At 29.5% G+C, this 24859-nt stretch overlaps 1 protein-coding gene across 1 annotated transcript in view; it reads left to right on the forward strand.

Annotated features, from left to right (window-relative positions):
- The first annotated feature begins 859 nt into the window (after window positions 1-859).
- The window catches only part of LOC111683337 (Down syndrome cell adhesion molecule-like protein Dscam2), a 48145-nt gene continuing 24145 nt past the window's right edge, over window positions 860-24859 (forward strand). The window contains exons 1-6 of the mRNA XM_046952488.1: window positions 860-866; window positions 8730-8895; window positions 19133-19223; window positions 20956-21043; window positions 21973-22121; window positions 22273-22396. Coding sequence (XP_046808444.1) covers window positions 860-866; window positions 8730-8895; window positions 19133-19223; window positions 20956-21043; window positions 21973-22121; window positions 22273-22396 — 625 coding nt within the window. The remainder of the gene's footprint in view (window positions 867-8729; window positions 8896-19132; window positions 19224-20955; window positions 21044-21972; window positions 22122-22272; window positions 22397-24859) is intronic.

Raw genomic sequence — 24859 nt, forward strand, 5'->3', positions numbered from 1 at the left:
GTTCAGTTCTAGTTCAGTTCTAGTTCAGTTCTAGTTCAGTTCTAGTTCAGTTCTAGTTCAGTTCTAGTTCAGTTCTAGTTCCGTTCTAGTTCAGTTCTAGTTCAGTTCTTGTTCAGTTCTAGTTCAGTTCTTGTTAAGTTGTAGTTCAGTTCTAGTTCTATGACAGTTTCATTTAAATTTCTAGTTCTGTTAAGGAATATTATTTTCTGGGTTATTATTTTGTCATGATTTGTATAAATAATAAATACTCGTGTGCAATTATGTATTTTTTGCATAAAGTTAAAACTATTATGAATGCGTCAATATCGGTTTACTGAATATGTGATTAAATTTACACTAATTTTCCAATAATGAGCTTTATATATTTTATGTGTGTTTATTAGACGGACTTGCAAATAAGTGTGCTTGTGTTACCTCTTTCAAAATATTCGTTGTTATGTAATATAATTTTACCAAAAATGTTTTGACATTTATGTTGTCCATTCGTGAGTTGATTTCGTAAGGGGGACTGAGCTTCAAAAAATATTTATTTTGTTTTATGAAGGTTCCCAATATATATTGAGTATATCGATGGCCGGTTACAGAAAAATACCTAATTGTTAGGTTTACAAAACTGTGCATGAATTTTATTTATATTAGTGAGGAGTCTAACAATTTCAATTTATTTTGGAATATTATAATTACGTTTATTAAAGATTAATACATTACTGAATGCGGCTTTTAAACCTCCTTCAATTTAACAAATTGTTTGAAAACAAAAATAAATTTTAAAAATTAAAAACGAGAATTTTTTTAATTTTCCCCAGCTCACGAACGCCCATCGTTAGAGTTAAAATATTTTGAGAACCATCATATGACAATGCAAGGTAAATTTTGAGAGTGGTAACAAGAACACGTTTTTGCTTTCCATATAGTATGAGTCCATTTAATGTATATATATATATTTCATAGCTCAAACGTAAAACTAATATGTACAAAACAAACATACATAATGTATTTATATACATGTATAATGTACACATTTGCAAATAGATCTGCATTTGAAATCATATAAAGATTTTATAATTTTCCTCTTAAACCCCATATCATAATAATTATATAGCTTTTGTAATTGTTTTCTTTTCATTGAAATCAATATTAACATTTTGAAGGCAACAAAGCAGCATTGAATGAACAGGTCAGTTAGATTTATGATAATAATTATACATAATAATGCAAATGGCTAATGATATTGCAACATTGTTAATATGTTCTCTCTCCAATGACCTTTAGATAATTTTTTTTGCTTTTTTTGTTTTGTTAAACTATTTGTATTTGTTAAATTCCTATAAACGTTAATTTGTTAATTGAGCCGGTTTAAATTTATAACTTGTAATTTTTATAATCTTTATTTTATATTTGCTCTTAATCACGTTGAGTGCTTTTGATAACAGAAAAAATGATTGCCACATTATTAAGCAAATGGTGTGTTGGCAACTTTATGAAAACTGCTTTATATCGTTTATTTGTTTAAATCAAAAACATCTGATGATTTGAAATATATAGAGTCATTAATTAATAATACTATGTTCACATCTGTTTTTTAAAATATTACATTTAAGGCTATTAAAAAAAAAACACAAAAAGTCAGTAAAAGGAGACAAATTTGAATTGACGGTTTTGAAATGTTGATGGGGAAGATTTCATTAGATTTGAATAATTAATTTAAACAAATTTAGAAGATAAGTAAAGTAATATAAAATTACTGAACTAGAACTGAACTAGAACTGAACTAGAACTAAACTAGAACTGAACTAGAACTGAACTAGAACTGAACTAGAACTGAACTAGAACTGAACTAGAACTGAACTAGAACTGAACTAGAACTAGAACTGAACTGAACTAGAACTGAACTAGAACTAGAACTGAACTATAACTGAACTATAACTGAACTAGAACTGAACTAGAACTAGAACTGAACTATAACTGAACTATAACTGAACTAGAACTGAACTAGAACTGAGTTAGAATATTTTCTGTTTGTTTGAGCATTTCAATCTTTTTTTTAATTTAAAAGCATTAACATTTTTAGAACATATTTTTGGTTTCCCTGGTGATAAATTAAAAAAATATATATATTAGTTATATTAATAATAGTTAGACCAAACAATTTTATATTAAAACGTCAGCTGTTTGAGGTAGTTATAATTTGTGATGAATGAATTTATTAAAATTATACTTATAAATTATTCGGGCAAGCAGCATGTAGTAGTCGTATGTACTTAAATTAAGGTTGACGCAATTATAACTAATGAAAATATGAAGTCAAATTTGTTAACAATTGCAAACTTTTTGCGTTGACGTAAGTCAATTTTTCGGTAAAATCAGTTTCCTGAGTAAGATCTCCATTATGTTTTAATTGATAATACTTTTCGTAATAGTATCACCCTAATAATATAACCGGGTATGTTCAAAAATTGATTTCACATAAACGTATAAAATTAATAGTTACAGCAGATTTTATGATAGAAAATGGAAAATTAAAGGACATTAACAACAATGCTTTCCCACACATTCACATACAACACATCTATGGTCGCTTGAGTATGCTTAATTGTATACAAAATATAAATCTATTGTAAACGTACGTACAATGCATTCAAATGTAAATACCCTACAGTTCGGTGAGGATATTTCAAAGTGATAATTTTAAATACAGTATTAGATATATAGGTTTTTATTTTGATATTCACATGTTCATGTACTTCGAAAAGTTTAAAGCGATATGCCTTTAAAGAGATTTCTCTTCATATTACTTTCAGACACTAATGTTACTATTTATTATCTCCCTGTAGAGATTATATCCCCTTAGGAAGGGACCCTGCTAAAGTGTTTTCTTTTCACTTTACAATGCTGGGTTGTACGTATGTATTTGTATCAAAGTGTCAACGTGTGTGGTCATTATGGCAGCAACAATAATAATGCAACACATGACATGAGTAGTTATAACCTAAAAATAAATACATACAACAACATCAGAACAATAACAACATTAATAGTGGTAATAATAATCACAGCAATAATGACTTAAATGGCCATAAAAGTGGCAGGTGTATGCGGCAGCAACAGAAGTAGAGGCAACAGCAACATCAGCAATTGTTGTCATACATAGTTGTAACTAAGAGTATAAGTAAAATTACAACAGCAACAAAAAGTAAATACATGAATACTTATTCAATCTATGTTAAATATCCGTGTGTGCGTGCATCTGATGTTAAATATCATTGTGTTGTGTGGTAATTAAGAAATACTCGTCGTTTACTCGTAAATCATCTTTTGAGCATTTATTTCATTTAACACCACATGATGCCAACGTACATACATTCTTCCATATATACAATATAATACTTGAGCGACCAAACAACCGACCGACAGACTGTATATCGAAAATGACAAGCAAATTGTTTATTTGCCTCAATAATGGTGTTTTCATGTGCATGTGTATGTGTGTGTTCGTAATGAGTGTAAACTTAAGTATTAATTTAACTCGTATGTATGCATTAACAATGTCGGATTTGGTTATTTGTATCCATTTTGATGTGATAAGTAAATTATTGGCTGTTACTAAGTAGTAATTAATATTGAACTTTTCAGAATTGCAGCGAAACAAAAGAAAACAGAAAGAATTGTTAGTGAAATGAAATGATATGAAATGAATGAACACATAGAACAAAATGATCTGAAGATATAATATAAAAGTATTAGCTATTCACTTTTAAAGATTTTTTATCTTAACTTTACCAGTACTAGGTTTTACAAGTAAAAGAAGTCACAAACATTTATTGCTCGACAACTGCAATAGATTCTTATTTGATTTTATTTCAAAGCATTTCTAGCTGATTCTGTTTTATATGTTTTATACAATCTTCGCATACATATTGAAGTTAACGGGTGGTATGAGTAATATTTATTTCATATACGAAAACTTTCGTAAGTATACGATCCGATGTACTGCAATTTTTTTTATTGTTATAAAAAAATAATTACATATTTTTAAAATAGTAAAATTTTTTATAAGCCTAGTTTTTCTCTTCTCTTCTTATAGAAAAAATTGACAATTTTATATAAAAAATATTCATATACATAAAACACTTTTCTTATGCAAAGTATCCCTATTAATTACTTTTTTATAAAAATCTAAACAATCCATCGATTTTATAAGGAAAACTTTAATATATCACTTTCCTATAGAAAACTTTTCTATCGATCACTTTTCCGATTGCAATTAGTTTTTTCGATAAAACTTTAGTATCGATCGATTTCCTACATAATACTCTCTTATCATTAAAATATCTATCGATCACTTTTTCATATATATATTTATTTTTCTAAGCATCAGTTTATTAACGCTCACGTTTCTCTAAGTTTTTTTCCGTCAATTACTATTCTATAGATAATAATTCTATCGAAAACTATTCTGTAGATAACATTTTATCGATCACTTTTCTAAAGGAATGTCATTTTTTTTGTTCATCACATATAAATAACTATTCTGTTGATCACTTTTCTAAAATTAACTTTTCAATCGCTTATCAATCGATAACTTTTTATAGAAAACTTTTGAATCGTTTATCCTTTTTATAGAAAACATTAGTATCGATCGCTTTCCTACTATTTTTGTATAAAAGTTTTTAAAAACGTTTCTGTTGTCAATTTATGTACAAAAAAATTTTCTATCTACACTGTTCTGTGGAAAACATTCGATCTATTTTCTATAGAATACTTTTTTGGCGATCACTTTTTTAGAAAACTTTTCTTTACATCACATTTTATTTATAATTTTTCTATAACAAAAGTCTCAATCGATTACTTTTCTAAAGCAAACAAAAACTATTCTAAAGAAATTTTTTCTTTAAATAACTTTTCTATAGAAAACTTTTCGATCACTTTTCTATAGAAAACTTTTCGATAACTTTTCTGTAAAAAACTATCAGTCACTTTTCTATAGAAAATTTTTCTATCAATCACTTTTTTATAACAAATATAAAACTCTACCATCGATCACTTATTAAAACTTTCCTATCGTTCACTTTGCTATAGAAAACTTTCCTATCGATCGATTTTCTATAGAAAACATTACTATCGATCACTTTTCTGAAGAAAATGATCCTATCAATAACTTTTCTATAGAAATCTTTCACTTTTCTACAGAAAACTTTCCTATCGATCACTTTTGTATAGAGAACTTTCTTATCAATCACTTTTGGGTAGAAAACTTTCCTATGGATTACTTTTTATAAAAATCTTTCCTATCGATCACTTTTCTATAAAAAAAAAAACTTTCCTATCTATCACTTTTCTATAAAAGTCGATCACTTTTCTATTGAAAACTTTGCTATCATTCACTATTCTATACAAAATTTTGCAATCTATCACTTTTCTATAGAAAAATTTCCTATCAATCACTTTTCTATAGAAAACTTTCCTATCGATCACTTTTCTATAGAAAGCTTTACTATCGATCACTTTTCTATAGAAAACTTTCCTATCGATCACTTTTCTATAGAAAACTTTCCTATCGATCACTTTTCTATAGAAAACTTTCCTATCGATCACTTTTCTATAGAAAACTTTCCTATCGATCACTTTTCTATAGAAAACTTTCCTATCGATCACTTTTCTATAGAAAACCTTCCTATCGATCACTTTTCTATAGAAAACTTTCCTATCGATCACTTTTCTACAGAAAACTTTCCTATCGATCACTATTCTATAAAATACCAGAGAAGTGTTGATTGAAATATTGATGGTTACAGTTATTTTAGAAGAAATTTTAAAACTGTTCCAAGAATTTTCTTCTTCTATTTATTAAAATAGTCAGATTTCCAGAATATGTGATGGCAGTTCAAATGCATATTGACATAGAATAATAAGGTTAAGTTAAATATGTGATAAAAAAAAGAAATACTAAAATATGTTTGCATAATAAAATTCTTGTTAACCTCATTTCGCCCTTTTAATATTTATAAAAAATTCAAATATATATCACACAGAGTGCCCTCTGATGAAAATGTCATTAAAATTCATTAAATAAATATTATTTTTAAAGAAATTACAAGAATAAATGTTGCCCCAAAATTTTGTATTTTATAAATTTTTATAAATGTGTTTTTTAAAATAGGTAGATTAAAATAGGGTTGTTTTAAATAAAAAGGGGAAAAAATGTTGTTGAAATTTAAGTTTTTGCCATTTCTTTAATATTCCTTAATAATGTTTTTCCTACATATTCTCACTTGACTGTGACAGAACGTATGAGTTTTATTGAATAAAAATCAAAAAATAAAAATCGAAAAATAAACTAGATAAATGGATAAATTAAGTTTATTCGACAACTTTTTTTTTCTTTAAACAAATTTATCTATCTACAAATTTGCCCCTAACTCTTAATATGCATTTCTCGCTATCTTTGCATGGTATCTTGATAAAGGAAGGTAGTTTGAAAATTTTTCAAAAAGGTAGTTATAAAGTTAATGAACAAATTTAACAATATTTTTTATATAGATCACATCTTTATCACAGCTAATCACTTTTCAATAGAATACATTTTAAACAATTACCTTTCTAGAAATTTTTTCTATCTATCTTTTTCTATGAAAAAATTGTCTGCCGTTAACTCTCTATAGAAAATTATAACCATCGATAATTTTTTATACAAAACTTTACCATCAATTACTTTTTTATACTTTTCTTCTTTTACATTTTTCTATAGAAAACTTTCCTATCGATCACTATTCTGTAAAAAATTTTCTATCAATCACATTTCTATAGAAAACTTTTCCATCAAAAACTTTGCTATATAAAACTCTCCCATCGATCACTTTTTTTTATAGAAAACTTTCATATCGATAATTTTTGTATAGAAAACTCACCTATCGATCACTTTTCTATAGAAAACTCACCTATCGATCACTTTTCTATAGAAAACTTTCCTATCGATCACTTTTCTATAGAAAACTTTTCTATCGATCACTTTTCTATAGAAAACTTTCCTATCGATCACTTTTCTATAGAAAACTTTCCTATCGATCACTTTTCTATAGAAAACTTTCCTATCGATCACTTTTCTATAGAAAACTTTCCTATCGATCACTTTTCTATAGAAAACTTTCCTATCGATCACTTTTCTATAGAAAACTTTCCTATCGATCACTTTTCTATAGAAAACTTTCCTATTGATCACTATTCTATAGAAAACTTTCCTATCGATCACTTTTCTATAGAAAACTTTCCTATCGATCACTTTTCTATAGAAAACTTTCCTATCGATTACTTTTCTGTAGAAAACTTTCCTATCGATTACTTTTCTGTAGAAAACTTTCCTATCGATCACTTTTCTATAGAAAACTTTTCTATCGATCACTTTGCTACAGAAAAATTTTTATATCAATTACTTTTTTGTAGAAAAAATAGATTCCTTTCAATAACTTCTTTTAGAAAACATTTCTTTCGATCACTTTTCTGTAGAAATTTATCAAACACTTGAACTTTACTATTCCTGAAGATCATTCTTAATATGCAACATGATTCAAAATTCTTATTTGTTCTGAAATTATTTTTAGTTTAGCCTCGTTTTGTGAAGAAGAAGGGAAAGCAACCATGTTAACATGTGGATTTTTAGTTTATAGAAAAAGTCAAGTTTTTCACTTTGAAAATAAAGAAAGGATGCATGGTGATTTTCCATATTCCAACAAACAAATTTTCATATAAATTTTCTACAAATATTTAAATGTTTGTTTGTTTATTTGTGTGTTCGTCAAGAATTCAGGGGTAAAATGTTTAAAAGAAAATAAATTCATTTTTTATTTTCTTCAACAGCAACTAAAAATAACACAAAGTTTTCAATTTGTGCAAACATTTGTATAACTAGTAGTGTTTTTTTTGCTTCTTTATTTTTTTAACATCCTTTTTTCCACGTAGTTTTGCCATAGTCCTTGTATGTTAAATGTCTGTCAGGATTGTCTGTCTGTCTGTTAAACCATCTATCAGTCAGTTCAGTGTGAAAAACTTTCACATCATCAATCAATGGCTGCAGGGAATTTTAAGGGTCCTTTACAATATTCCTGTAGTTTTATTTTTTTTCTCATATTCTCTGTGTATTTCTTGTTTTACTCACAATTTAAATTTAAATAGTTTATTTAAGTTATTCAATGGGATTGAGGAAAAAATGGACTGATATTAAAAAACGTAACGTATACTTGTAATTTTGTCTATAAGATGTCCTGGAAAGTCAGTAATAATTATACCCATGTTTTCTCTCATTTTATATGATTTATACTTTTCTTTACTTAAGTCTAAACCATCACAAAATTTAAATTCAAATCGAAATCACTTTAAATATTTAAACAACATCTAATGTTAAAAGTTAAGAAAATGTTAACATATTTTACCAAGCTACTTACCATTGAAATATTTAAATGTTTTATACACTCAATTTAAGTGACTTTTTTAAATAATCTATTATTTATTAAGCTAATATTTAGCAAATGGCCTTTAAAACTCCATAAACAATTTAAACATTTCGAAAACTTTAGAAAACCAAGCAACCAACAAACAAACAAAAAAAAGTTTCCTAAAACCTTTTAAAACCCAAGATTTGGTGTTGTTGCGAAACTTTAAAAAATATTTTACCTAAAAGCTGTAAAATATTCAAATTTATGGCTTTTTTTCCTTTTTTCCTATTTTCATTGCAGGTGAGGTACAGGCCTCCACATATCCTGGTCGTATTATTGTCACCGAACCAAAGGGAATGGTACAGCCGCGTATAAATGTGGAAAAACATTCAATGCGTCATGTTGTGCTTAATGGTCAGACAACGTTGCCATGTATTGCTCAAGGTCATCCAGTGCCAACATACAGGTGGGTAGAAAAAAATCCAAAAAAAAGAATATATTACCAAAACACATTCGTGAAGGTAACACATTTTTTCATTTTCACTTACATTTTAACATTTCAACTTTTTTTATTTATTTATTTTCTTGCGAACACATTTTACTCTTGTTTTGTCACACTTACACTCACATTCAAATTTTTTAATGTTTTTTTATTGTTGATTCTTTAGCTGGTTGCTTTTTTATCTCGTTTTTTATGTATTTAACCCTGAACTGGTGACAATATTTTTTGGGCTTTTAACAGAGGCCAGAATTTTAAATAGATTTTTGTAAAAAGTCTGGGTATTCGTTCTTTTAATACTCAACTTAATGTCACTTTTAAGTATATTGTTTTTAAGCAGGTGTTTTAAATACAGACTAAATTTAGAATATATAAACTTTTATTAACTTCAACATGAAATATGTATGTATTTGAGTTTATTTTAAAACCGAAAAGAAGGGAAAAGTACGAAAAAGTCGCTTTTATAGGTTCTCACTTAGTCCAGTCTTTATGCGCTTTATTTTTGTGTCCTGGTACCAAATTGATACCAAAGTGTTAATAATTTTCAACGGATTGTTGTCAATACTGAGCTTATCACATTTGTAAACATTTAGACAGCAGATGTGTATAAAATGTAGATTTTGAGAACGAATTGTTGCAATGTTGACAACATTGCGTTGTCACCTTAACAGTGAGTGTTGGCGTACGTATGCACGCCAACAGCGGATGTTATTGAAAAATTATTAACACTTTGGTGTCAACTTGGTTTAAGAAGTGTAGTTTCAATACATGTTTACTGTCATGTTTCTAGATGCAATATTAAAGAAAAACTCAAAAGTTTGACGAAGGAAAAAGTACCAAAACAAAAATGTTCTTTTACATAAAATTCCAAAAGTAACTTTTGAAAATCGAAAAAGTACCAAAAAATTCTCTTTTAAATATTTTAGAAAATTCAAAAAATGTCTTTTGAAGAAGGAAAAAATACCAAAAATTCCCCTTTAATACGGTCTCCATATAATTAATGTCGGATCTCGTAGATATTTAGGGTTTTCTGAAAACTTATTTTAATATATACACGGGCAGACGGACATGGCTAGCTAATAACAACACACTGCATCAGTCGCAACGTGTTGTTCTTCCTTTGATTTATTTTTATAAACAAGCAAGTATATGAACAAAATGTACCGTACGGTTATGTGTGTTATTGTTGGTTGTTTATAATTACTGTCTCATTATGCACCAATAATTTTCCTCCCCCGAGGGCACTTTACCTCGATGAGGAAAAGAAGTGCTACCAACACCTCTATTCGGCCGGGTCTATAAACTGCTGATGATCTTGATCTTTGGAATCAGTTTAAATGGAATCGAACCAGTGATTCACATAACCTGGCTAGTCAGTTTGATTACGTTAAAATTCAAATACATGAGAATAGAAAGCCTTTTAAAGGAAAGCTATAATTTGGGAGAAGTTCGGAGACATCAGACATTATCTGCCGGTCCTCGGTATTTTCTTGGAATGATTTAACGTAGTGTCGAATCGGAACACCTCATAATTTGGTACTACGGATGGCCAATTGGCCGCAAGACTTGTTCCGGATTGTCAGTTGGTTGAGATTCCATCGGGATCCACGTAGTGGCTGTGGTTTTAACTAAAGCTTGTAAGGGGGGGGCTTGGTGAAATATTAATTTTCTGGATTGAATATGGTATCGAACCAGAGCACCTCATAATCTGGGTGGCCAGTTGCCTTCAATACTTCTCCTCGCCCTGACAGTTGGTTGAGGTTCCTGACCTGCCAGATAAGATTCGGGATAAGATTCTAGTGCAATTCCTATGCAAACCACAGGACAAGGCTGTGATTAATAAAATGGTAGAATTGAGCTAATAATGCAAAGATTGGGTATGTGTTGAAGCGAGATGTATCATCGGATATTTGCATCTGATGTACGAGAGGAATCCTAAGTTGTAAGTCGAGATGTAGGTGGAAAGAAAGGAGTGATGGTATTTATCATATCATGTTCACCTGATGTTGGGTCCGCACCTTCACCTGGCTGTAACAAGTGATTTTCCAGTCATAGTTAGATTGAGCTTGACTCAAAACACCTGTCATTTGCCAACGTGGCTGCTATGCAAGAGATTAAATAGCTCGAATACTTGAACAAAGTTTATGTTTAGTGGACAGAAAATTCCCAACTGCTTGTAAGACACACAATAGGGCGGTGGTGAATTGTCAAAGAAACTAACCCTGATATTGAAAAAGATCACCGTGAAATAGGTCAACACGGCAGGAGTTCACGTAAATTACTTCGACATTCATTCATACGCACAAACAGGCGGACATGGTCAAATGAAATCTGCTACCAATAAGGATCAATGTATATAGTTTATAGGGTCGAAAATTATAGAAATTAATACCTTATATATATGCTTCTTCGTCTGACTGTCTGTCTTCCCCCCGGGGACATGTTACCTTAGAGAAGCCTCCACCTTGGTGCTATTGCAATCCCGGGCAATAGAGGGGGTTTCCAATGCCTCTAGTATGGCCGAGACTAAAAATTGGTTACCGTCTACTTGCGTAGTCCTTGTATAGATTGAAAAGAGGTCAATTGTATATGGTACGGGATAAATGTGGGTTACGGAGGGTCTCACCCATCCGTCTACCTATAATAAATGTGTCGTATGTTTTTCTCTTATGAATGTGACGTATAATGTGTGCTGGGTTGTATAATGATGGATGAAAGGTATCATATACATGTGATACCATTGATTTTTCCTTCCTTGCCATATATGTTCAGAGTATACTATGTTCATATCACAATTACCACAGTGCGTCCCTGTGAGTAAGAACAAAGTATCGGCTTATTTGATGGATTCGTACTTCGGTCCACCTGTTACTTCTCTAGGTTCTATTGCCGAATCAACAAAAACCATTCCATCTGCGTGGTTGTAAACGGAAATTATATTTTACATCTCGGAAATTAAGTAACGGAGCATATATTATATAGCTCAAGTACTTCAGTAAAGTGCTTGTACATGGACCGGCCAAATCCATGGACAAAAATTGCCACCTGAGTTCTTCATTGAAGAAATCAGTGTCGATGGTAGACCGTTGTCAAGTCTACCCAGTGGATAAAAAAGACCAACGTGGGTTAGGGCATCATGCCAGGTACTCACATAAGGCACTTGAGCATTCATTTGTCTGTTTTCTGAAATCAATTTTCTAAAAACACCAGGTATATTTGGGATTTAAATATTTTTAAATAATTTTATCTGACGGATTGTATTTGCATATTTTTTGGGAAAATTTAAGAAACAATTAAAAGATGCTTAAATTTAATACTATAGTGAAAGTTATATTAGATTCGAAATCTTAATATTTTATTTGGGGGTTAATTTAAAACATAATATAAATTATTTTGTATATTTCTTCATCTACTATAGAGTCTCTTAAAAAAATATATGTTTATATATTAAACTTCATTTTCCTCAAATACTTTTCTTTTCCTAACTAAACTATCATACAACATTGTAACATTATTAATAATTTATTAACTTTTGCTAAAACTCTAATACCCTCATCTCATTCCCCTATCAATTGAACTTGTTATAAAAATCTAGTTAAAATTTGTTCCATTAACACAACAACTATTTTATTGTTTTTCTCAGTTTTCATTCAATTTTGTTTTTCTTTTAATTTTTACACTCAATACTTGTATGAAGTACTTAACATTAATGTGTTCAGCATGCAACATATTTATTTACAACACCCCTTGCACTACTTTCTGCTTACAAAATATATTAACAAATGCATTACCCATAAGCTCACGGCCAAAATGTATGAAGTCAGCTAAAAGAGGAAGTGGGCCAAACACTACATTCTAATTTGTAACTATATAAAAAGTTAAACATTTTTAATAGAACGACCTAATTTATCAGTAAATGACAGGCAAGGCCAGTTGGTTTTTAGTTTAGTTCAGTTCAGTTCTGTATAGTACGGTTCAGTTTGGTTTGGTTTCGCTGGGGTTTTGGTTTTCTCAATTTATATAGACTTACTGTATGCTCCTGTGCTCCATGTTGTATGCTTTGTATGTTCGTTATGGGTTTTCCATCTTTTCAAAAGTGAAAACCAACGTAAATGTTTGAGTTCATGTTTGTGTAAACAATTAACGAGTGTCTAAAATGAAATTACCGTTGCAATTAGCAAGAGACAAAACTCAGAGAACACATAATAAAAAATGACATAGAAGAGAATTTCAAAAAATAGGATTTGAAAAAACTAACGTAGCTTGTTGTGAAGAGTAAACAAGAGAGAATGTATAAAACAAACTTGTGTTGATAAGTTAAAAAGCATAATTGTTGAATAAACTTAAATGGATATGATGGTTTTACAGCGTGTGGGAAATATGCTAAGTATATCCTGCTTATTGCATATATTCCGAAACGATTGCTTTTCTGTTTAAATTACTATAGAATTTAAATTTTATTAGAAATTAAAATAAAATTGCTTTTTTAACTGTTTTCATAAGCAACATATAAATAGTTCTTTCTTGCAAAACTAAAACTCGTGCTAAAATTACTTTTTCATTGACAACATGTTACCGGCACAATATCAAACCATATGAATATACCTCCATAAAAGAAACGATACCATACAGTTTTAAGTCATATAAATTGTTCATTTATCAGTTCTTTGTATACTACACGTGGACTAGTCTAGTCTATAGTCCAGTCTAAAGTCTAGTCTACAGTCTATAGTCTAGTCTATAGTCTAGTCTATAGTCTAGTCTATAGTCTAGTCTATAGTCTCGTCTATAGTCTAGTCTATAGTCTAGTCTATAGTCTAGTCTATAGTCTAGTCTATAGTCTAGTCTATAGTCTAGTCTATAGTCTAGTCTATAGTCTAGTCTATAGTCTAGTCTATAGTCTAGTCTATAGTCTAGTCTATAGTCTAGTCTATAGTCTAGTCTACAGTCTAGTCTATGGTCTATTACCTGGTTTATAGTCTAGTCTACAGTCAACCTATAGTCTAGCCTATAGGTTAATCTGTAGTCTGTATACTAGTCTATAGTCCAGTCGATATTCTAGCTTATAGTATAGTCTTATAATATAATCTAGTCTATAGTCTAGTATATAGTCTAGTCTATAGTCTAGTTTAAAGTCTAGTCTATAGCCTAGTCTATAGTCTCGTCTATAGCCTAGGCTATAGGCTGGTATATAGTCTAGCTTATATCTTAATTTGTACACAAGTCTATATCTTAGTGTATGGTCTAGTCAAAATTTTAGTCTATAGTCAAATCTATGGTCTAGTCTATTATGTAGTCTATAGCCTAGTCTATACTTTAGTCCATACTCTTGTCTACAGTATAGTCTATAATCCAGTCTAGTCTGTAGCCTGTGCGATAATCTAGACTATAGTCTATTCTATGGTTAAATCTATAGTTTAGTCTCTAATCTATTCTATGGAAAACTATTTTCTAGTCTACAGTCTAGTCTATATATCATTTTGTAAAACTCCTCAGAACCACAACACACTCTCACACTTTGCAAATATGCGAAACCTGAAGTAATGGTCACTAAACATTTTTATTTTCCAACAACCTTTTATAATATATTTTTCTATTATTTTCTTTTCCTCTCTGTAGTTCTATGTACTCTATTTTTTCATGACATTAGAAAAACAATAGCAACATGAGGATTTTTTCCATTTTTTAACTTTAACTGTAAATTGTGTTCTTGCAAATGTAACACAGTTTTTCCTTTTTCTTCTCCTTACTTTGAGTTTTTTTTACTGCTGCTGCTTATGATATAAAAAAATACATTCGTTATATATTTCTTATATAAGATAGACGGATGTAATTTGCCATTGTTGTCTCTTGAGTTTTGTTCTACTCAACTCATCTCAGCTCAATTCATCGTCCTTCAATGGTGTGAGTTATATGAAAGCAGAAAAGTTGAAAAAAATGAGATACAACACTGCAGCAACAAAAAGTTTACTACGACTACTAGTACAATTTTCAGGATACGCTTTTGTTATATTTTTCCGCTTTTTTTATTCTCTTATGGTCATGAGGGTACTGTCATACGTGAATGTATGCTAAATGCACAAAACTATAAACTATAAGGATGCGAGGGTCACTCATTCTCTTTTTTTTAAATAAAATTTCTGAAAATTTTTATACGCTACACCATTATAGAGAAAAGAGTATTATGCGTTTGTGCAGATGTTTGTAACAAAGATGTTTGTAACAAAAATATTGATCCTACACCCACCTTAAAGTATATCAATCGGCTCAGAATAACTTTCTGGGTCAATTTTCAAAACAATATGAAATTTGGCACATTTTATTCTATTGACCCAAGCGCTATATAAATGGTTGAAATCGGTCAATAATTTCTCCTAGAACCTATACAACCGTATTCCTCGAATAGGGTTTTCGGGCTCATAATCTCGTTAATTATTCTATTATGTCAACAAAAATCAACAAAATGTAGTTTTATAGAAGAAAAGGCTGAAAAGGCAGATTTTCGTTTTCGCCGGGTTATCATTGAGGTCTATCGATTGAGCCCAGCTCAAGGCCATATTCAGAACCTTATCAGCTCTCCTACACAAATAAATTGGAACTTTTACCTTTAAAAGTATTACGACATCGTCTGTATAGCAACCAAGTCAAAGTCCTTTCTCATTTAGGGTCCTTAGGAGGCTATTAATCGTAGTAAGCCTGAGTAATAGTGACAAAATGCCACCCTGAGATATACCGCGAAAAAAACCTCTTTCCCGATAGCAATATCGTACATCTCGCAGCTTATCCATCTGTTCCTTAGCATGTCAACATAAAACTGGTCTAGAGATTGGATAAGAGTATCAGTCTGCACGTTATTAAAGGCGCCTTCGAAGTAAATACATACCGCCATTGACATTCACCTATATAGTGGACAACTTTGTTTAAAACAGTTTCCACCGATCGTATTTAAGCATATTGCTTATATATAAGGTCCTTTTCCTTTCTAAGGTTTTAAGTAGGAAGGGCGTAGGACTTATCGGCCGATATGACTTAGATGTTGCATAGCTAGGTTTCCCCGGTTTGGGTGTATATATTACCATTGTATCCTGCCATTTAATATCTGTGACACATATACCGAAATCAGTTTCGTCTCCCGCCCTCTATGTGTTGTCTTAATAGAAAATTAAAATTTTAAATTTTTTATAAAAAATAAATTTTCAAAATTGAAAAAAAAATCAATTTTTTAAAAATTTGTTTCTTTTTCGAACTTTAATATTATAGGAAATTTGTTTACTCTCCTTTTGATTTTTCATTTCATGTTTAGGTTATACTCCTTTTCACTGTGCCCTCGTTACTTAAATACACTCTTAGCATATAAGTTTTCGTATGTATGTTTGTAAAACTGTCAGTTTGTATTTATATTACTTACTTATGAATGCATAAAATTTCTATTTGTGCACACGTTTGTTTATAAAAGTTTGCTCTAATATTTAAGAATTTTTATTTATTTTTCATATGACATGACTTTTTCATTTTCCATAAACATGAATGCAACGTACAAACATCAAGTGAAATTTAGTTTTCCCTTGAAAATGCAAAAAAAAACACACACTCAAACTATACACATAGCTACTTAAAATCAAAATAAGTAGAAAAATTATATAAATTTTATAAAATGTATGTGAAGAAAAAAATTTATATATGTATATATTCAAACTATTAAAACTGAAACATTATACTTTTTTTATGGAGTTATTTTTATGAAAATAAACAAAACTAAAGAAATAATTGAATATTTATAGACAAAAAAACGATTTCTTTATTACATTCGAATATGAGAAGATGTTTAAGTAAAAACTAAAAAATAGTTCAAAAATGTCTATAAATCTTAGAAAAGGAAAGAATGAAAAGACGTATTAAAGCGATATCTAACCGTCTGCCCTTTTAAAACCCTACACCATTCAATATGTTAAAAATAAAGTATTTAATTTTTTGTAACTTTATTCCGGAATATTTTTACTTATTGGTTGGCCAAAAGAAGAGATTTTCTAAAAAAAAATTTATCAAATTATCTCAAAAATTGCCACTTGTAGAGTGCAGACAAAGTTTACATGCCCACAGAGACAGACGAACGGACATAGCTAAATCAGGAAGTGATTCTTAACCGATTAGTATAATTTAAGGTGGGTTTAGGAACAATATTTTTGGGTGTTTCAAACATCAGTAAAAACGCATAATAGCCTCCCCACTGTAATGACGTAGAGTATAAAAGATCCTCTGGTGTAGAAGTAATATTTTTGGGTCTTATAAACATCAGCACAAACGCATAATAGACTTCCCACTATAATCGTGTAGGGCCCCCCGGAGGCATGTTACCTTGGCGAGACCTCCGCCTTGGTGTTATTATAATCCCGGGATATAAAGAGGTGGCCAATACCACCAGTCTGACCGGGACTGAAAAATTGGTTACGATCTACTGCTTGGCTTAGTCCTTGCATAGATTGTCAGAGGTCAGACCAGAGCACCGCATAATCTGGTACTACGGGTGGCCAGTTGCCCGCAGGACTAAGTTCTGGCTTCGGGATAAGTTCGGTGCTGTTGCCGAAAACAACAGATACCCCACAAAGGAGTGGATGTGGGACTAAGCGTTGGAAATAAGTTGGTATTAATTGTATATGGCACGGGATGAATGTGAGGTTCGGCGGGCCTAACCCCACCCGTCGACCTAATGAATGTGTTGTATGTTTTTCTCTATGAATGTGTCATATGAATGAGATGTGTGCTGAGTTGAATGATGATGGATGTGATACAATGGACCAATGTTTTTGGGTGTTACAAATATCAGCATAATAGACTCCCCACTATAGTAGGGTATGAAAAAAACCTCTGTTTGATGACTATCTTCAAATCTTTGAATTTTAGAGTCGACTATATCAAGATGTATTTAATGAATGACTCAAAATATTAAAGCATTTGTATGATGCTATTCAACTTGTTCACTTCTCTTATCTACCAAATCTTGCTATTTTATCAATCTTTTTAACAATTGAGACCTGTAGCGTGCGTACATGGTTCACATGGATACACAGACAGACGGACGGACTGATAAACTAATATAGCTGAATAGCTGAAAGTGATTTCGAGTCGATTGATGTATTTGATGAATGACTAAAAATATTAAAGCATTTTCATGATGCTATTCAACTTGCTCATTTCTCTTATATAGCAAATATTGCTATCTTATCAAGCCGTTTATCTATTTGCCAGTTTCTACATTCATCTGTAATATATTTTTTCACTCCGGCTTTTTTTTATTAGAGATTACTTTAGCCCCTAGCTTCAGGCAAAAATTTATGCAATGCATTTGCTTTTTCGTAGTTCCACATGACTTCTTGCACTACATGCTTCGTTAAACGTGATTTCTTCAAGCTGTTTTTATGCATAGAAATCAGTAAAGGACATATTATTAAAATAACCAAGTATACAAGTGTAAAGCAAAACTAGTTAAAACACTATAGAACTTTAGAACATGTACATATATACAGTTTTTTCTTATTATTTGCACCTATAACATGAAAGCTTTTATGTCCTTCACTGCTAAATGTATAAGAAGAATATGTATGTCAGCTTGGTATGAGTGTGTGTGTGTGCGTATATGCTCCAGTTCATTTCACATTTATTTAAAAGCGCGATTTTTCTTTCAATCCATAATTTCGTGCTTGATTTTTTTTTCATTTTCTTCATCATTTTATTATACTTTAATAATATTTGTAATAATAATTTGAGTGCTCATAGGATGCAGGATAATAATAATTTTGTGCAGTGATTTTATTTTTCTGTTTTGCGTAACAATTTTAAAATACAGGAAAAGGATATTAAAGACATTTTATTTATAAAGATAAAATAAGAAAAACTAATTTTATTAAAGGAAAAGTTTTTAATGGAAAAAATTTAAGGAATAAAAATTTAAAAATATTAAATTCTCTTTAAAAATCTTAAACACTAACAAAAACTGAATAGGCTTCATACAAAATTAAAAAAAAAATGTTTTCTTTTCTTCTTTCCTTAATTAATTTTTTGATATATTTTTTGTTACTTTAATACGAGAAAAATATTGTCACTATTTAAATAGTTTGTGGTTTTTATAAAACACTATTTATGCAAAGAATTTTTAACAATAAATTTTTATTTTAATATTTTTTTTGAATATTTTTCGTATTTCCAGATGGTTTAAGGAAGAGAATGAACAATTATTACCATTGCAATTAAGTGACCGCATAACAATTGTATCTGCCGGATTGCTGAAAATCAGCAAGGTATGTATAGTTGCCATTCATGAATGCAAATGACAAAGGTGAAAAATATATTAGGACACATTTTTGCAAAAAAAAAAATGTTAAACATTTTTCTTATTGTAAAAGGATAACAAATTGTTATTGTATCCTTATTTGTGACTATTTTTTTCCAAAGAAAACTAAACTGTCGATCACTTTTCCAGAAAACTATATTGTCGATCACTTTTTCACAGAAAACTGTACTATCGTTCACGTTTCTATAGAAAACTACATTGCCGTTCACTTTTCTATAAAAACTGTCCTGTCGATCACGTTTCTATAGAAAACTGTACTGTCGATCACCTTTTTATAGAAAACTGTACTGCCAACAACTTTCCTATACAAAACTATACAGACGATAATCATTCTAGAGAAAAACGAACTGTCAATCACTTCATTCTGCCTTTAATGAAAAATATTTGAAAATTTCTCTCACTTTTCTATAGAAAACTGTGCTGTCGATCACTTTTCTATAGAAAAATGTCCTGTCGATCACTTTTCTATAGAAAAATGTCCTGTCGATCACTTTTCTATAGAAAAATGTCCTGTCGATCACTTTTCTATAGAAAACTGTCCTGTCGATCACTTTTCTATAGAAAACTGTCCTGTCGATCACTTTTCTATAGAAAACTGTCCTGTCGATCACTTTTCTATAGCAAACTAACCTTTCGATCACTTTTCTATATAAAGCTAACCTGTCGATCACTTTTTTATAGAAAACAGCCCTATAGATTACTTTTGTATAGAAATCTCTTCTGTAGATCACTTTTCTATTTAAAACTTTCCATTCCATAACTTTTTTTGTAAGAAATTGTTTTATTGATCACTATTCTATATAATAATCAGTATAGATTTATTTTCTGTAAAAAACGATATTATCGATTAATTTTATTGAGAAACTTCTCCATCGATTATTTTTTATTGTAAATTTATATTCTTGCCATCGAATAGTTTTCTATAGAAAACATTTATTTTAACATTTAATTCTTTACTTTCCATTACTTTTCTAAAGATAACTTTATTATTGAACATTTTTTATGGCGAATTACTGTATCGATTACTTTCTATAAAAAAAATTTTAAGACTAAACATTCAATGAACACTTTTATTTGAACTCAATGGTCGATTTGCATTTTCTGAGAAGACAGGAGGCCAAAGGACAAACAGCTGTTGATTCTTAAGAAGCCGCAAGCAAATAAATAAAATCTGTTTTTTAATAGTATTAATGCATGTTATTGGCCATATTTAACAACAAAATTAAGATGAGCCACTGTTCCTGGAAAACTACTATGTTAATGCATGACGTTGGGCAGTTTTTTAACTTAAGCATTTTGGAAATGTATAATGTGAAATTCCCTACGTATATTTTAATAATTTCGTAAAATTATGCAATTTATTGTATTAAAAATAAAATTTATGGAACAATAAGTAAACTGGAAGAAAAAAATTTAAGTAAACAAGACGTATGAGTGATAAGTATTTATTGCAGCATTCAACATACGCTCAGTAGTACATATAACCGTAAAAGTAAAGTAAAATTATTTAATTTTTAGCAATTTTAAATAAGAGATTTAAATGAAGAAAAATATCTCTTAACCTGAAATGTCTCCCAAAAGTATATAATTTGTTTATAAATATATTTTCTTTTCATGATAGCTTAAACAAGAAAATAAAAAGAAGATAAAAAAAAACTAATTCTTTCTGTTTTTTACAGGCACGTCTCGATGACACAGGTAAATATCTGTGTTGGGTTAATAACACGGCTGGCGAGGAGACAATACAAGTCTCATTAACTGTTACAGGTGAGTGGGCTCTATTTTTCGGCTTTGGCATGAACATATAACTAAAATTACATTTTTCACGTGCAAGCAAACAAAACTGATACTTAAAACCTGTAATTGGAAGTACTTACTCGTACAAACAAAATGTCCTCCTTGACAGAAAAAAGTAAAAGTTCTTTGCTTTAATACATACTTATAATAAGAGTAATATGAACACACTTAGGGCAATACGAATAAAAGCATTTGCTTATAAGGCATAACAATGTCTTGAACCTTAAACATTTTGTCTGTTATGTTTTTGTATAATAACTACATACACTTTATATAAGTATCCTTTTTTTGGGGGAAAATACAAAAATAACTTTATCATCTGATACCAGCCTAAACACACAACCAAAGCATTACACAAAATTTTGTATACGTTTACTTAAGTAATCATTACATTAACGATGAGATTGTTATTTGCATATTTTAATTAAATTTTCATCAGAATAAAAAAACAGAATAACAAAAAATAATGATTAGAAAAAGTGCTCTGGTTTGGTTTTAATAGCTACAGTCAACAAGAACAGTGAAAAAAAGTAATTTTCTGGGAAAATTTTAAACAAGATTTAAAAGCAGGCACATGAATTTAAGCGTAAAATACGTGACAAAGATGTCGATTGCTAGACACTTTAGCCATGGAAAGAAAATCAATCAAAAAAATTCAAAAATTACCGATTTTTGCATTTTAATACCAAAAATTAAAACACAGCTTAAACTTTAGATTTCTCCACCTACACATATATATTTTCATGTTTTTTAAAAAGTTCCTTGCATAAAACCTAAAATGTTTTCATTTATCATATCATTTTCATCCTGTCTTCACATTTAAACCAACATTCAAGCAAAAAAACTTTATTAAAATTTTTTTACATAAACAAAACTATTCTCCTTAATAAATTTTGCAGCGCCTTTAACAGCCCATCTTCAGCCACAAGTACAAACAGTAGATGTTGATAAAGATGCACAATTTCAATGTATTGTAACCGGACATCCGGTGCATGATGTAAATTGGTTACATGATGGTAAACCCATACTAAGAGACAATCGTGTTGAGGTAAAATTTTCAACATTATTCACATATGTAATTTAATGCCAGTGTGTGTTAATTTTCATTACAAATGTATTTTAATGGATATATGCATACTAGGGTGGATGTTTAATTTTAAAAATTTAAATACATATTTCTCCTTTAAAATTTTTTATAGATTCTTTCAGATCCTCCTCGCCTTATTATTAAAAAGGTACAAAAAGATGATCCCGGCATGTATCAATGTTTTGTATCTAACGAATGGGAACAAATACAATCAACAGCGGAACTACAATTAGGAGGTAAGTTAATATGAAATCAAAAATATTTTGATATGTTCAGTTCTAGGTCAGTTCTAGTCCAGTTCTAATTCAGTTCTAGTTCAGTTATAGTTCAGTTCTAGTTCAGTTCTAGTTCAGTTCTAGTTCAGTTCTAGTTCAGTTCTAGTTCAGTTCTAGTTCAGTTCTAGTTCAGTTCTAGTTCAGTTCTAGTTCAGTTCTAGTTCAGTTCTAGTTCAGTTCTAGTTCAGTTCTAGTTCAGTTCTAGTTCAGTTCTAGTTCAGTTCTAGTTCACTAAGAACATTAAAGTCTGTTTTCTCAAAAACTATAAGATATACAGCAAAAACAATCGAAATCTGGTATCACTTTTATTTTATAAAAAAAACGATATTTTCAGTGAAAAAAGTGTTCGTTTTTCACGAAAACGAAAGAGGTAAAACACGCGAAATTGTGTCACTTCTATTTCATACTAAAATCCGATATTTTGAGTGAAAACATAAAAGTCCAAAATCTGTGATCAATTTTGCTTCATAACAAAAACCGCTATTTTGAGTGAAAACAAAAAAGTCCGTTTTCCTCAAAAACTGTAAGAGGTACAGTAAAAACAAGCGGAATCTGTGGTTACTTTTTTACACTAGTTTTTTTACAAACTAATTTCTTGAGTGAAAATAAAAAGCCTCTTTTTTATTTTGAGTGAAAACATAAAAGTCCATTTATCTTGTTAACTATAAGCGATAGAGCAGAAAAAAGGAATTTTTTTCTCATAAACTATAAGAGATATAAAAAAAATCTGGAATTCAGAAATTAGTTTATTTTGGAAACTATTACATTTACAATTTTGAAATTTTACATTAAGAACTTTGAATTCATGTGAACATTTAGATTTTTCGCATTTTTTATACCTTACATAAGATTGTTTTAGGGTAGCAAAGAAGTCTGGTATAGCTAGTACCAAATATCTCCAATAACTTTTTCTCAGTTCTTTCTCACACATAAAGTTTAATCCACAATTAAATGCCATATAAACATATAGTTTATTTATAAGACTGTTAAAAACCAACATTAAATAAACAATTCAAATAAATATTTATATATTGTATATATGTATAAATACCAAATATACAAATGTGTACATACATATATATGTATGTAAGTATGTATATCTTTATATAAATATATATTGATAATATAGTGTACATTTGCAAATTGTTGATTTTATGGTTTATATAAATATATGAATGTGCATATTAAACCACACGCACAGGATGTCCACAAACATGCATACATACTCTTATGTTTAAATTAGATGTCACCCATTGCATATACATATATATGTACATATGTATATATAATAATAAATTGCAAACATTCACATTTATATTAAATTCGCCCACTTGTCATTTTAACCGCTACCACAGATACATACATAGATACACACAATTGTGTTGATACAAGTGAGGGTGGATGTGTGCATGCGATCGACCGATGTCTGTGTAGGTGTGAAAACCAATATTTAATTTGATTATTTTTCAATTTACTAAATTGACTTTTAAAAGAGAAAGAATAACATTTACTAATCATAATATACATATACACAAACATAAATATAAATATATACATATTTTTTACAGAAGTAAATGGTAATTAAACACAGATACACAGATTTGTGTTTCTTTTAATGAGTTATTTATGCCCAAACATATGTGGCAATTAATTAAGATTATTTTTTTTTTAATTTTAAAGAAAATAAAATTCTATTCTATATTACTACAATTCTATGCACCAAAGAGTCATTAAGTCAGTCTTAATTCTTACAAAACTTTGCAATATTCAAAATATTTAAAAAATTTAATATTTATTTAATAACTCCTTACAAAAATTATTAAAAACAAATATAAAAATCCAATCTTCTTCCACCCTAAGCTTTAGGTTAAGCCTCATACTTTATTTTTCGTCTGGTTTTTTATTTATTGGATTCTTGTTTGCTTTGTAAGGAGATGAAATAATTTACAAGCGGAAATTGATTTTATGTTTGATTTTTTTATTACATCAATAAAAAGAAAAAATGAAATACAATAGTCTTTGTCGATTTTTTTTATCCTGCATCAATCATAAAATATTAAGAAAGCAACACATCCTTGAGGGAATTCTGAAAAAAAAATAATATTGATAGATATTGAATATAGGCGGAATGGGGCTTTTGAATAATTAAGTTTTTGATGCTATATATTTCAAAAATTTAATTTTCTCTTCCCGATGAAAGTATTAATATTAAAGACATGAATGACTTTTTTTAATAATCTATAAGAAGAACATACTACAGTGAAGAAGAACTCAATAAAACTTGAACTAGAACTGAACTAAAACTTAACTAGAATTGAACTAGAACTGAACTAGAACTGAACTAGAACTGAACTAGAACTGAACTAGAACTGAACTAGAACTAGAACTGAACTAGAACTGAACTAGAACTGAACTAGAACTGAA

This window comes from Lucilia cuprina, chromosome 5, assembly GCF_022045245.1.
Source record: "Lucilia cuprina isolate Lc7/37 chromosome 5, ASM2204524v1, whole genome shotgun sequence".
NCBI lineage: Eukaryota > Metazoa > Arthropoda > Insecta > Diptera > Calliphoridae > Lucilia > Lucilia cuprina.